Raw genomic sequence first — 15,497 nt, 5'->3', positions numbered from 1 at the left:
CCTTTTTTTCACACGATAAAAGAGCACCACCTTGCCTTCTTCCTCACTCGCCAAGCCAACTTTACTTTGCTCTGTTCAAAGATAGGAGAGAGAGGTTGGAAATGGAGGGGAAGGAGGAGGATGTGAGGGTTGGGGCGAACAGGTTCTCGGAGAGGCAGCCGATCGGCACCGCGGCGCAGGACAAGGACTACAAGGAGCAACCCCCCGCGCCGTTTTTCGAGCCTGGGGAGCTCAGTTCCTGGTCCTTCTACCGGGCGGGGATCGCGGAGTTCATGGCCACCTTCCTCTTCCTCTACATCACCGTGCTCACCGTCATGGGCGTCGTCAAGTCCAGCTCCAGGTGCTCCACCGTCGGCATCCAGGGCATCGCCTGGGCCTTCGGGGGCATGATCTTTGCCCTAGTCTACTGCACTGCAGGAATTTCAGGTAATTAGAAAAATCTTCTTTTTGGAGTTAAATTTGACGAAACAAGGTCTTTCTGTTTGATTCCATGTTTATACTGGCACGAATAAGGGTATCAGTTCAGTTCAAATCTCCGTTGAAAATTTTCATTCAATCCAGTTTGAAAATTTGTACTCAAAATTTAGATTTTGTTCAGTGTTTTTAGTAAAAAAATCTCTTTGGGGGACATGATCTTTGCCCTAATCTGTTTGATTCAATGTTTATGTTGGCACAAAGAAAATTAGTTTCAGTTCAGTTTGAATTAGTATTAACTTAGTTTCAGCTCAGTTCAATCTTCTTTGAAAAGTTTGATACCATCCTGTTTGAAAATTTATGATTCATGTTAAAAGATCAAAGTTTCAGAAATGAATTCGAAATGCTCTTTTTTGGTAAACTGAGATGTGAATCAACATGACTTGTGTTTTTAGGTGGGCATATAAATCCAGCAGTGACCTTTGGGCTGTTCTTGGCAAGGAAGTTGTCCTTCACTAGGGCAGTGTTCTACATGGTGATGCAGTGCTTGGGGGCCATCTGTGGGGCAGGGGTTGTGAAGGGATTTCAGAAGGGGGTGTATGAGAGCAATGGAGGGGGCGCAAACGTGGTGGCGGTTGGCTACACCAAAGGGGATGGCCTAGGGGCTGAGATTGTCGGCACCTTCATCCTCGTCTACACTGTCTTCTCTGCCACTGATGCCAAGAGAAATGCCAGGGACTCTCATGTGCCTGTGAGTACTGATCTATGAACTGCCATTCCATCTTTCTTTTTTCTTGTTTTTTTTTTCTGTCTAGGTTTGTTAAAAGTTCAATTCAATGGTCACCTATTTCTGAAAGCTTAAACTATGAGAAAAAGATCTTGTTTGTGGCATAATAAGCTTTGTTATTTGTCTATCTTTATCGAACTTTTCATGGAAGATTCTGATATCCTAACATTATGGTCTAATAAGCTAAGGTTCTACCGTCCTTATGGTCGAGCTAAATCAAGCCTCAATCTATCAATAAGTAGTCTTATGATCTATAGTTTGCTAAAGTTTTGATTGGAAAAGCTCCCCAATTTCTGTGTTTTATGATCTGATATGCTAGAATCAGTAGAAGAGAAGCAGTTTGAAGTGTGCTACTCTGATTCTTGATATTAGTTGGGACTTACTGCCCGCATAGTTGATCAGATGATTCTGAGGAGGATTGAGCTTGAATAATATCTATGTTTTATTGATTTATGCAGATCCTTGCTCCCTTACCAATTGGTTTCGCTGTCTTCCTGGTTCATCTGGCCACCATCCCCATCACTGGCACCGGCATCAACCCTGCAAGGAGCCTTGGGGCTGCGATCATCTACAACAAGAAGCACGCATGGGATGACCACGTAAGTCCAGATACAAGATTTTGTTTACTTATCAAGATCCAACCATTTTTTTTTCAAATCTTAAACTGTTAATTTTCTTCTTGTCAGTGGATTTTCTGGGTTGGCCCTTTCATTGGAGCTGCTCTTGCTGCCTTGTACCACCAAGTTGTCATCAGGGCAATTCCATTCAAGAACAGGCCTTGAGTTTTCTTCTTCCCCAAAGGAAAAACTCTCTTGGCCTTATTGTTGTTGTAACAACCCTCCTAATCTTTCCTCTGTCCTTTGATCATCCATGGTGATGTGTATTGCAAGCTTCGGCAAGATATGATTGAATAAATTATAGGAGGTGTTCATTTAATGTATCCTCCATTAGCCATCTCTTTTAATGAGCTAAAGTTGACATTTGTGAAAACTAGAGGACAATATAGTATACCAATAAACTACAAGGGCGTGTAAGTAAAAAAGTGATGGTTTGAGTCAAGTTGATGTTGGTTGATCCTTCGCACCAACTATGAGAGCCTATCCAAGAATAATAAGATTCATCAAACTTGTATTAATTAAACCAACTCAATCACTTCAACTAAATTCATCAATGTTGAGGTGGTTTTTTTGGGATGTCTGGAAATGTCCTCTCATATGATGGTTTGTTTTGATTTTCTAATTTGTTCTCTCAAAGGGATCGTTTGGTGTGGATTTCACCGTTTTTTTTTGACATAATGAATGTTGAATTGATTTAGTTTGTTTAATTAATGCAAGTTTGATGAATCCTATTATTCTTTGATAGGCTCTTATAGTTGGTGGAAAGGATCAACCAACATCAACTCAACCACTTTAACTAAATTTATCAACGTTTATCCTTTTGGTGGATTTGATATTTGCATGGATTGCCCCTCTAATAGTTATTAGAATTAATTATTAGAATTAATTTTTAACGGGTGTAAAATATTTTAATAGGTGTTTGATCTTGTTTAATGTAAAAGACTACTGTGTTGGTGTGAATGCTCTTGTGATGTGTTTCCTTTTAGAGAGTGTGGGTCGTCCTGAAGAGTCGTTAATATGATGACTTAATTTTTTGCACCAATTAATGTTTATCCTTCTGCCCCCAATAATAGGAGTTCAAATGTTTTGTTCCTAAATTTCTCTTCCCCATATTTTACATGTCGCCTTAGTCCATAGTCGACAGCCTCTGATCACCGTCCCGATCAATAATATAATCCTTAGGGAAGGTGAACCCAAGGGAGTCATCATCGGCACGATCGATGTCGGAATTCGGTCAGATCTGAGCAGGGGTTCAAATCGATGACAGAGAAAAATTTACTTAGATCCGGCCGGATTCCGGCGCTGATCGTGCCGATGGCGACCCTCTTGAGTTCACCTTCCTCAAGAGTTATAGTGTTGATCGGAACGGTGACTGGAGGCCGCCAATGGTAGGCTGGGATAACGAGTGAGACACGGAGACAGGTGATATTAGGGACAAGAGATTTGAACTGTAATAATAGTGTAGTGGCAGAATAGTTTTTCAAATATCTAATATTTGAGTCTATACTTTAACGAATTAATGGATGAATTATCTTAATAAACAGTTAACATAAGAAGGATGAATTATCTTAATAAACAGTTAACATAAGAAGATTGGGCAGATGAATTACTGTAAACACTTCTTGATTTATGATTTTTTTTTTAATAAGATTCAATCAATCATTCTTAAATTAATAGACGTAAATTAAATACATAAAATTAATAGATGTAACTTGGATACATCATACTACCTAAAAAAACCAAAAAGACTCGATGTTAATCCTTTTACACTCATCATCTACTACTGAATCAAACCAAATCATTATCTACTAAATCTACTTTTGAAAATATAATAAAAAGTTACTTGTTTAATCATATAAATAGATTTATTTTCACGCATTATGCATTGCATTTTTCCCAACCCAAAGAAGGTTGGTTCACGTTAAGGACTCCGCTATGCCCGCGGCGCACCGGACCTTCGCCTCGGTGGCGTACTGCTCCCGCGCAGGCCGCGAGGACCACGCAGCCACCGCCGACCTCGACGGCACCCTCCTCGTCTCCTGCAGCTCCTTCCCCTACTTTTTCCTCCTCGCCTTCGAGGTCGGCGGCTTCCTCCGCGCCGCCGCGCTGCTTCTCCTCTCCCCAGCCATATTCCTCGTCTACAAGCTCTTCTCCGAGGCCGCCGGCATCCAGATGCTCATCTACATCGCGGTCGCCGGCGCGCTCACGCGCGACGTGGAGCTGGCGGCGCGTGCGGTGCTTCCGCGGTTCTACGCCGCTGACGTGCGCGCAGACAGCTGGCGCGCGTTCCGCGCCTGCGGACGGCGGCGGGTGGTGGTGACGGCAAACCCGCGGGTGATGGTGGATCGCAAGGGAGTACTTAGGGGGCGGACGCTGTGCTGGGGACGGAGCTGGAGGTGGACCAGAGGACGGGAAGAGCCGCGGGGAGGGTAGCGGCCGATGGCGTGATGGTAGGCCGGCCGAAGGGAGAGGCGCTGAAGAGGGAGTTCGCGGCAGAACCAATGCCGGAGTTGGGACTCGGAGACCGGGAGTCCGACCACTATTTCATGGCTCTCTGCAAGGTCCTGCTCTGTATTGTTACACCTCCTCGGTTTTCTTACTTTTCAAAAAGTTGTTCTAATCTTTTTGGTCTCGATCGCCATAAATCAGGATAATTTTCTCAGAAAGACCTTACAAAAATTTCAGCTTTCAAGTTTGATTCGAAATAAATTATGATAATTTTCTCAGAAAGATCTTAAAAAATCTAATTTTTCATGATTAATTATGAAAAACTTAGGGGTGAGTTTGATTTGGAAAATATTTTCTATTTTCTGTTTTTTATTTTCTGTTTTCTATTTCTGTTTTCTTATTTTCTGGTTCTATTTTCAGAAAACAGAAAATATAAACAATATGCAAAACTATGAGAACCCAAAATAAATTGAATATTTCAGACATCATGTTTCAATAAAACGTTTTCCTCATTGACAATCTTATACGTGCCGTAATCGATTATCACATACCGTAATCATAGAGAACGAGGTAATCGATCACCTGATCGATTACCAAACTCTCTGTGCCATTTCCAGAATCACAGAGAACTTGGTAATCGATCACCTGATCGATTACCAAACTCTCTGTATCGCAAAAGGGGACCTTAATCTACTAGAGAGTTCAGTTAACTCATAAGTCAAGTGAAGAGTTCAAATAGTGCATGATCAACACTAATCAGAATAGAACAAACAATTCAAATAGTTCAATACATAACATTAAAGCAAAGGCATGCATAATTTACAATAATAATGTGATAGATGTTTCTTCCACGTGATGTAATCAGAAAACAAAAATTATACAAACTAAGGAAATGGTATTGAACAATGAAATTATAAAACAGATATAAAACAGATTGTAACACAATATTCAATGGTAACATAAACTATCTTTTCTATTCATTCACAAAAATCAAGAGCCACAGATTGTAACAAAAAGCTTCCCAACCAAAATTCAAAAACAAAAAACAGTCAATTATAACAGTCATTCATAACAAAATCAAGAGCCATAAAAGGCTGAACCCAGACATTAGCTAATTACGGATGATGCTCCACATAATCATTCCACATATGGCTTGCAATGTCATCACGAATATGTCCCATCTGAGCTGTTTGGCTTGGATCAATTGGAATCGGCTCTTGATCACCAAAACTATCTTCACATATTCGATAGTTTACGATAAGCTGTAGCTTCTATAGTTTAAGAGAATCTAGCTAGTTCGATTTGAACTAATCCGAATCCGGCTGTTCGGGAGGTCAGTGCTGCTTTTCCTGTTGCAGATGCTAGTTTATTTGTTGATGCAGTAGAAATTGTCTAATCAAAAGGCCTAACCGCAGTATTTTTTCAGAACGGTTGAGAGCGAAGGAATAGGCTTTGCTTTGGCTTTCGCTTCGCACCTTCGGACTCTGTAGAGCGTTATCAAAGTGTTCTGGTCCTCGTGTGGGTGATTCCCCATCTGATTCGTGAAACCTTGGTTTCTCAGTAAGAAGATCGCTGTCTGCTGGGATCTAGTCCATGAAAGAAAGACCTTTTATGCTATAGAGCCAATATGATCGTATGGATCCTTTCTTGAAAGAATCGCAAACAAAGAGTCAATTACTTATTAGGTAGCAAACAGGAAAAGCAAACAAAAGGGGGCGCCTTCTCGGTCAATCCTTTCTAAGGAGCTTAGCTTCCCAACAAGCGAACAACCCGGTGATTCCTCTTCCATCAACTGCTCCCTCGCTTTCCACAGGAAACTCCTTTTCATAGGCCGATCCGAATTAGGCATAGCCTTTCTTTCTTCTAACTAGGGATTGGGTTAGGGGATAAAGGCATCCAACACAATTAATAAGACAATGCGCAAAAGACTGCTTTCGATTCTGTTATTTTCTTGTCTCGCTTCTGTGCGTATCGTGCTCTACTGCTCTCGCTCAATTCACGTCGAGAGTTTCACTTAACCATTCCCCTCCCGCAGCCAAAGTGATAGCGGCTGTAGCATCCACCGGTAATGTGTGGAAGAGGGTATTCTATGTGGATAGGACGTATCAACACAATATTGATTTTTAAAGGAAATATCAAAGATAAATATTGTGTTGGGTCCTGAGGAGCCGAAGATCAAAACCTAAATGTGCCAGGGGTTGATCATCGAAGCCAGGGCAATAACGATTAAGGAATTTGAGCGCTGATGTAGCTAACAGCCGCCTTCATAGTCGATTCATTAGGGTCGTCACCTTCTACCCAACTAGTGGAAGTATCCACCGTTTTCTTTGTCTGTTAAGCCTCACAGCTATGGGACTTCCTAAAGAAAACTGCAATCGTAGTTTATCAACCACTCACAAGACCACCGAGATCTTCGACTTAGCTCCCAAAGGTCATCCACCCGGCCCTTCCCCAACCTATACAAGGGGAGCGGAAGATAACGAAAGGGAGACAAAGTCCTAACTAAATCATAACACAAGAACCTCCGTCTACATCATAACACAAGCTACCCATTCCATCTATTCAGTCGAGTGGATCCGATTCGTTCTTATCTATAGATAACGCAAGAGAGAACTTATGACTTCGCAGATGGAGAGGGATTCGAACCCCCAGTATTTCTATCAAGACTTCGGTTTTCAAGACCGACTCTTTCAACCGCTCAGACATCCATCCCCTTCGCGCTTCGCCCGCCCTATCTATCCGCGCGCTGGCAGGTAGGGGCTTATCTATGTGATTCGCTACGCTTGCTTGCGCCTATCGGCGGACTCTATTGCCTGCCGGTTAGCGAAACTTTGGAGGTAGTATGAATCGCTACGCTTTCTATATGATAATATGCACCTTGGTTGCTGCGCTCCCTGCGGGTAATATAAAGAGAGTGAAGAACGAATGATCCCCGAGTGATTGAGTCCGACTCAAGCGAGTGAGTGAAAGGCGTGGCAAGAGAGCGAGTTCGACTCGCGAACAGCAAGTGAAGGACCGATCCTTTTGCGCCAGGACTGTTGCGAGACTGGTACTTGGCGGCTCACGAGCAACATATAGACTAAGGTTGCCCATCACTCCCTCGCTCTTTTTGTTTGGAGGCCCTTTCTATTCTCTTTCTAGTATGGTTCCTCCATAAAGAACACTGAACGCCCAGCTTCGCAGAGCAGCTCTCTCCCCAGCCCACAGCATAGTGTGGAATCTGGATCCTTTCATCGAGCACAGATAGAAAGGTGTTCTTACTCTATTGGATCAAGTCATAACCTACGCCTTCTACTAGTAGACTACTATGGAGAGACTAAGCTCTATTTCAGAGATGGGACTCTCTTGACTTTGATTAGCCCCTACTAGTAAGAAGCTGTTCCCGAGCCAGAGCTTCCCACCAAGCTCAGATCGTTTTTAGGGCTCGTTGTGCTGTGCGCTTTAGTTTGATTGCTGCGTTAGCGCTTTAGGGCTCGTGAACTATTACCGCAGATTCTTCGAGACTCAAAAATCTCCTAAAGAAGAACGTACGGACCGATCAATTTCTAGGTCAGGTATCCTGCCATAGTCATCCTTGAGTTAAGCAAATGCTTGGAAACTGTATTTGGAAACAGTGGCTGACATACCGGAATAAGTATGATTGGTATGCTCAAGTAAGGAAGAATTCCGAGTTACTGATTCCACTATCAAGCAGAGAATGAATGGAATTTGCTCCAGACTTTCTTGGTGAAGAATCCTTCTTTCTAGTAGATTGACTAGAACAGAATCTTGAGCTCGCGGGGAAGGATCAGATCGAGCGATTGAAGTAAGTAATCAAAGAAAGGACTGCTCCCCTGGCTTTACGCTCCTACAAAGCTCTTTCTTCGTCCTCGGGATCGGGAACTCCAACACTTCTCTCTTCGGGCTGGCTAGTGCTCTCAACGGCTTCTGATTCGGCTTGAGAATATCTATCCACACTTTCGGACTTCCCCCTCTGCCACATTGATAGATATCTTTACGAAATTACCTATCTAGAGTCAGACTTTCCACCAGCTCTGTTTTCAGGATACCTGGCCGCTCCTATCTTCTTAAGGGAATCTATCTATCTTCTCTGGGTCTGGCTGATTAAAGACAAGTAGACCTATCCCTTAAGAATTAAATAGACCGTCCTTGCTTACTTTTAGCTGAGAAGAACGCGGTCAATCCCGACTTAATCTACAAAATCGATAGTAGCCCGTTCCTGACCTCTACATATACTACATATATAAGTACTGGCCCCTTTGTATATAAGTACCTCTGGATCTGGAGAATTTGAATCAACTTCAACTGGAAAAAGTCAAACCCCACTTTAGCTACCCCTATGGAGAAAGAATCATACCAGGCAGTCCGGGATTTGACTTTTGTAAGTCACAGGTTGAGGGATAATCAGGTGGTAAAAGCTGCCTCTCTCAACCAGGTCTTTTTGTTACTTCCTCTCCGGCTAGCCCATAATATGAAGCCATCTGGAAAACCTAAGCAGATAGGAAAGGGTAGGGGTATGATTCTATCAGGTCACCAAAACGTACCTAGGTTATATGGAGGATTAATGATTTCCATCCGGGTGAGACCGACTCTACGAATGAAAGGCACTTTATAGCTTATTAGTCACTTTCAGAACGTATATAGCTAGGTCGTTCGTACTCTGAAAAGTCTCTCTATAAGGCAAGCCCTTTCATTGTATTGTATTTGAAATAGGCCAATAGAATTACGGTAGTATTTTTGACCTGATAGACTAATAAGATTTGCTAAGTGAAAGCTGCACACCACAGATGAGAGAACATTACTGGATACCGATTCGAAGAGAAGGAGCTAAGGCGGATAGCACTCTAGATATAGGAATCTTGGATTCTTTCAAAAACCAGGTACATCTGCCCCCCAAGCATATTTCAAAAAGAAAGTACATAAAAAGCATAGAAAAAACCAATGATTGGAGAACAACCCGTTGACTGCATATAGAGTTTAGGCTCGAAATAGAGAATCTGGACTGGTAAAAACATGCATACTCAAGTCTATTTTGGAAGAAAGAGATGTGATGCTTGAATCCAAGATGATTCGTAGTTACTTAAGATCATATTCATTTCATTTTGACGATGTACTGGCCATACACTCCTAATAGTCTTCTGCCTTAGCACGAGATTCCACAACTTATCTTGCCTATGAAGAGAAGCGGAGGTTAACATGATCACTTCTTTCTTGCCTCGGTTAAGTATCGCGAGCGAAGCAAAGCCCTAGTTCCATCATTAACTATGTATGAGACTCCATATTGGCCCTTATTTAATATTCAAGCTCTTGTTTTATCGTTAATAAATAAGAAGAGAACTGAATGTGCAAAACATGTGTAAAGAGGGGTTTAGAAAGGAGACAAAGCATAGTTAAAACTAGCTTCATCACAATAAAAGATGAAGCTCTAACCATGATCGAGTGTGTTTCTTCTTTGAGGTAGCACAAAGAAGAAAGGAATTTCTCACCGCGCAGAAATCGAAAAAGTCACCACATTCAACAATAAGTCTCGGGCAGGATAGAGTTGACCAAGCCAGGTCCCTTTCTTTGTCCAGTCACTGGCTAAACAAAGCCTATTTTGGCCTACAAAAAGTACCCGATTTTCGGGGTGAAGGTTAGACTAATTCCCCTATTTGAAGATGAAAAGATAAGTAAGCTCCACAAAGAGTTTTGAAAGCCAGGTCCAATCCTGGTAGGAAGCCGAATGTTGCTGCAGTATTAGCGAGGAGTCGACCTCTAGAGAAGCCGAAAAGCCCATAGATGGTAGGGGTGCATGTTCGTCGTATTGTCTGAGATGAAGCAAGAAAAGGTATTCAGCAAGAAGTGTGGAAGAGATCCTGCTGTTAACGAGGAAATTCATTGGCAAGACCATCACACGAAAGGAAAGCCCACGGGCAGAGAGAGATCTTTCTACGTGTTTTGAATGGACTATAGTGAATCAATTCTTAAATTCAAATAGTTATTCTATTAATTTTGTCTGTCTTCGTTTCAGCTTGAATTCAGGATTCAGATCTTACAGCAACTGTTATCCGGCTTCGCGGGCCCATTCCGGTCCACTCTAGGCTAAGCTCTTGGGCGGTCCCTTTTCGATCAACTTGAATTCCAGCAAGCAAGACAGAATGCAATCCTAAAAAACCCATCAGCAGTATTTTCAGTTCTAGAAGATACTTTACAGGAAAGAGCACTTTTGTATGAATATACTTTCTATTTCCAACCGCTCCAGCTCGGCTCGGCCCATCAGCAGTATTTTGGAACGAGCGATAGCGACGAACGAGTGAGAACGCTAAAAACCCATCGTTTGATCTTTGTGTTTTTTGTTTTTATTTTTTCACTCCTACGGTGATACTTCAGCTCAAACTGAAACTGAAACTCCTAACTCTGTTGAATCAACTGATGCATCTGCCCCAGCTCAAAACTAAGCAAAACGAGAGGAAGCACCAGCTCGAAACTCATCTACTCTAACTGTCTTTGTAGTATACCTATTCCACTCTAGGCAACTCCTACCCCTAGACTCCCCTCACTTTAATACTCCAATAGGCACTCCCTTACTTGAGGACTGTACTTACCTCTGTCGAGGTCTTTTCATACCTACTCCATTCTTACCTCTTCGAGGTACGCTAGGCTTCCCAATCTCTCCTTGGTACACTCTAGTCACAAACACAATCGACTGACCTAAACCAAAGTTCTGCTGCCCACCTTTGGTATCCCCAATTTATACTACAACTACTAACTCTGTAGAAGGAGAAGCTACAGCTTAAACTGAAAACCCCTTGGAAGCCCCTGCTCCAACTGAAGGGGAAACCCACTTCTTAGAGGAAGCCAAAGCTAAAAACTACTAAAAACGAGAGGAAGCACCAGCTCGAAACTCATCAAAAGTAGAATACCCATTCGCAACCCCTACAACTCCAAAAGAGGATGACCTATCGGATGACCTATCGGATGAAGCGGATGCCCTGTATGAAGCATTTGAGGAAGCTCAATCGGATGACTTTGAAGAAAGAAGCTACTTCAGAGGCTATAAGCTCTCTAGGATGCTATATCCGAACTTTTATGATTCATAAGCACTGTCATAATAAGCCATTTCTGATGCAGAAGCCATAGACCTAAACTCATAGGCCCTTGCCTTTGCCTTTGAAGACGGAGGCTCAACCTCGGGTGCCCTTGGCTTTGCCTTTGAAGACGGAGGAGAAACCTCAGGTGTCCTTCTCTTGCATTCCTTCCTAAGGTTCCCTTTCAGAAGTTCAATCCTTAGCTGCACTTTCCTCAGCTGCCCCATTCAAAACGAGCTTACTGCACCTGTTGCACTCCTCACTTCTTCTATTCATTCCTCTGTTGCCCGGCTGCTGGCACTTCAGACTCTCTCTTAGCTCCATTCCTTACCACTCCTCTGTAGCTGGCACCTGTGTTCTGCAGTCGTCTGTAGCTTTGAACCAGGCATTCCTGTTGCTGATGTTGTTCCTGTTGCTGAAGTCGGTACTCGAAGTCAGCTATCCTCTCCCTTATCTATGTTAGCAGCTTGCATTCAAGTTGCTTGCTTTGAAGGGAAGCTAAACACTTACAACTTACTGGACACTTCCTTTTCCCATAATATCTGTTCTATCTAACTAATGGAATCAAGAATCCCACAAACTCTGATAAAGGAGAAGAAGCACCAGCTCTAAACTCATCCAAAGGAGAAGCTTCAGGTGCAACAGGTCAATCATCTGGTACAGCTTCAGCTACTGGTACCGATCCAGGTGCAACTCTAACAGGTAAATCATCTGGTACAGACTCAAACTCATCTTCGAGTTCTTCAAATGGAGAAGCTACAGGTGAAACTTCAAACTCAGATAAAGGAGAAGCCCCAGCTCCTGGCTCTTACTCTAAAGTATAAGCATCAACTCTTACTTAAACTTCATCATAAGGAGAAGCCCAAGCTCCTGGTCCAACAGGTCAATCTACTGTTACAGCTTCAGGTTCACCTTCAAACTCTGCTAAAGTAGAAGAAGCAACAGCCCCAGGTCCAACTCTATAAGTTAAATTCTCTGTTACAGCTTCAGGTTCACCCTCCTTCTTCTTGGTTTTCCTCCTCTGCATCCCTTTTCGTCTGCAGCCCTTTTCAAAAGCATTCCAGTTGCTTCAGTCGTCTGTTTCTTTGCCGCTTTAGCTCTACCTATTATTTATGTATTTAATAATTTATATCTCTCCGACTCTCCCTTGCATTCTAGTTGCTTCAGTCGTTACCTTGGTTCGAGTCCTTTACCTTGCATTCAAGTCGTCTGTTGCAGCTTTCACTTCAGACTCTACCTGTTGCTCAATCCTATCCCTACGTTCCAGTCCTGAACTTGGCATTAAAGTTCTTTCTGTACCTCGCTCCGTGGGCCTCATTTGATTCATTCCTCTTTTCGGCACTAGTCAACCTTCTCCCTCTGTTGCAGCTTTCTTTCGTCTGTTGCTTTTAAGCTGGTCTTACTCTGTTGCATCTGTCCTCTGTTGCTTTTAAGCTTGTCTTCTTCTACCTCTTCTTCTACCTGTGATTCAAGTTGCTTAACCAAGCATTCTCCCCTTCGTTAACCTTGCTTGCTGTCTACCTTGCATCTTTGTTCCCGTCCATAACCTTTCCTATGTTAGCTGCTGGCATCTAGCTTTCCTCTAAGTCAGTACTATATTTCTTTCTCAATTTAATTTGGCCTGCAGATTCTACGTTAGATTCCTCTTCAGCTGCAGTAGTTGCCTTTGCTCCAAACTTGAGTTCTGTTGGAGCTTCCGTCTTAACCTGTTGCTCAATCCCTAAGTCAAACTGTTGCTAAAGTCTGTCGCTTAGCTCCATACCTTTCCCTACCTGAGTTTTATCTACCTGTCTTGTATTCCTTTGTTCCCTTTCAAGCTTTTGGTACCGCCGCTCCATCCCTGAGTTCCCTGTCTTGCATTCCTTAGTTCCCTTCTTGCTGCTGAGCCCCATTCTTAGCAGCTTTCCTCTGTTGCTTAGCTGCTTCAGTCGTTACCGCCGCTCCTTACCTTTGTAATAGGAGCTAATGGAAGAATTCGACCTTAGCTGATCTGGTTAGTCCCTTCAGATTTTGCTAGTTCTGAAGTAGAGAAATAAGGTAAGGAGCCAGGATGTACGAGTCTCATATCAATCTATTTAGCATCTCATTCTTCTCCTTCTCATTCTTGATAGCACAGGGGCGCAGCGCTATCTTGAATTCGAATACATTTGAGACAGTTTCACAGGCCTTGGGGATATCTCAAAAGCAGAAGCTAGTTTTGGTGATCAAGACATGAGCATATCTTCAGATAAATACTCCATAAATAAATTATCCATTGCATGATGCCGACGTATGAAATTATGCACCGCACAACATGCAAGTGGAATTAATCTTTGGCTAGTAATTGGATAGTTTGGCATATCTTTTAAAATTCGAAATCTTGCCTTAAGCACCCCAATGCATCGCTCAATAATATTACGACATGTGCTATGCCTATAATTGAACAACTCTTCCTTCCCCCTTGGTCTGCCTTGCCGTCGATAATCTCTCAAGTGATACCGTTGACCTCGATATGGAGCAAGAAACCCCGGCATATTTGGGTAACCAGAATCAACCAAATAAAATTGATCTGTGATAGTATTTTCATATTAATTAATAATGTAAAATACCAACATAAATGAATATATATAGAGAATTTTTTCTATTACTTACCACCGCAAGGTTTAGGAAAATGATTTTAATGCCTAGTCAAAGCGTCTATGAACACCCTTGAATCATTTGCTGTTCCCTCCCAGCCCGTATACACAAATGTAAAAAGCATATCGAAATCGCATACAAGCATCACATTTTGTGTGATAATAACCTTTCTACCACGAAAAGATGTTTGAATTGATGTCGGTGCCCATGCCGATACGTGAGTTCCATCGATAGCTCCAAGACAATTCTAAAAATACATAATGTCTTAGTAAAGATATGTTGTTAATGTAACTAGATACATTAGGGTAAAATATATACCTTAAAATATGGAACCACTTTGGATTATGCAATATGTGAGGATGGACGTCATTGTGTTCATATGGTCGAATAATATGTGTGCCCAATGTACAAACAACTCGTAAAACTTGTTTGAACCACTTGCTACAAGTGTACAATGAATGTTGAAATTGATCTGCACATATTCGATGTCGTGTGTTGTGCCCGATGATTAGTAAGAACATAGCGGCACCTTCTTCAATAGTAACTTTCTTTCCATCTTGTAATAGATTCATCTCTTTTAATGTCCTACAAAAATTCACGAACACATGTTTCGATATACAAAAATTATCAAAGCAAGCTTGAGGGTGCCCATCAAGTATTTCTTGAATATACATCCTCCCAGTAAGAGATGACGTTCGACAAGGCATCCGATCAATAGATCTATGAAACTGAGTCATTTCATGAAAAAAATCATTTGCATGGCTCAAAATGAGAAGCAAATTGATATCTGGGCCTAATTCATCATATTCATCATCAAAGTTTGACATGATCTGCAATAAATCGATATTAAACTCAGCACACATGTATAGAATTAATTATGAATTGAGGCAAACCAATAAATAATTAAAATTTAAAAAGCATGACATAGTCATCAACATTAAATTTCAAAATATCAAATATGTCTTAAACATTCAATCCACAAAATAGCAAACATGTCTTACACATTCAAGTCATAAAATAAAAAACCATCATTACTTAAAAAGTCTCCGGCTAGGTAATAAAAGCAATCCCCATGAACTTGTCAACATATGACCCTACACATGGTCGAGATTGATGTAATCCAACCATTCAACTCTCCTATTTGATGAATTTTTCATGAAAACCTCTCGTAGCCATGGTTTACCGAAAGCTTCTGTAGCTTTTGTGTAAACTTGAGTAGATAAGTCATCCATCTGATTTAAAATCTGCATGCACATGTCTATAGAGTAAGGATCACTGAACCTGCTCGTTCCAGTAGAGGAAGAAATTTCTTGTTCGTGTTCTAACTTAGCAGCCCTCAAATCCAGGTATTTTTGCCTAGCAATAGATTCTTGACTCAGGTGTTGCAAGGTATCACTCCACTTATCCATATAAGCATCATATTTTCCAATTTTTGAACGCTTAGGATCTTTACGTCGATGACTCTCAGTTGGTTCTGTATTACGATGTCGCCGATTGTTAGGTTCCCCTCCAACGTCCTCATTCTCGTCATCGACAACTTCAACATAT

At 41.9% G+C, this 15,497-nt stretch overlaps 1 protein-coding gene across 1 annotated transcript; it reads left to right on the top strand.

Moving 5' to 3' along the window:
• The first annotated feature begins 45 nt into the window (after positions 1–45).
• LOC122047258 (probable aquaporin PIP1-2) lies at positions 46–2,155 on the top strand. The gene is made up of 4 exons (XM_042608421.1): positions 46–426; positions 870–1,165; positions 1,660–1,800; positions 1,888–2,155. The coding sequence occupies exons 1-4, from the start codon at positions 102–104 to the stop codon at positions 1,981–1,983; spliced, it is 858 nt and encodes a 285-aa protein (XP_042464355.1). The 5' UTR covers positions 46–101; the 3' UTR covers positions 1,984–2,155.
• The last annotated feature ends 13,342 nt before the right edge of the window (positions 2,156–15,497 follow it).

Source organism: Zingiber officinale, chromosome 2B, assembly GCF_018446385.1.
Source record: "Zingiber officinale cultivar Zhangliang chromosome 2B, Zo_v1.1, whole genome shotgun sequence".
NCBI lineage: Eukaryota > Viridiplantae > Streptophyta > Magnoliopsida > Zingiberales > Zingiberaceae > Zingiber > Zingiber officinale.
Note: the sequence above shows the minus strand (reverse complement) of the source record. Positions and strands in the feature narration are given on the sequence as shown.

Bases quoted from the DNA above. Each gene is read 5' to 3' on its own strand.
- LOC122047258 (XM_042608421.1), top strand. From the start codon at position 102: ATGGAGGGGAAGGAGGAGGATGTGAGGGTTGGGGCGAACAGGTTCTCG. The intron at 427-869 runs GTAATTAGAAAA...TTGTGTTTTTAG, and splicing joins CTGCACTGCAGGAATTTCAG to GTGGGCATATAAATCCAGCA. The intron at 1,801-1,887 runs GTAAGTCCAGAT...TCTTCTTGTCAG, and splicing joins AGCACGCATGGGATGACCAC to TGGATTTTCTGGGTTGGCCC.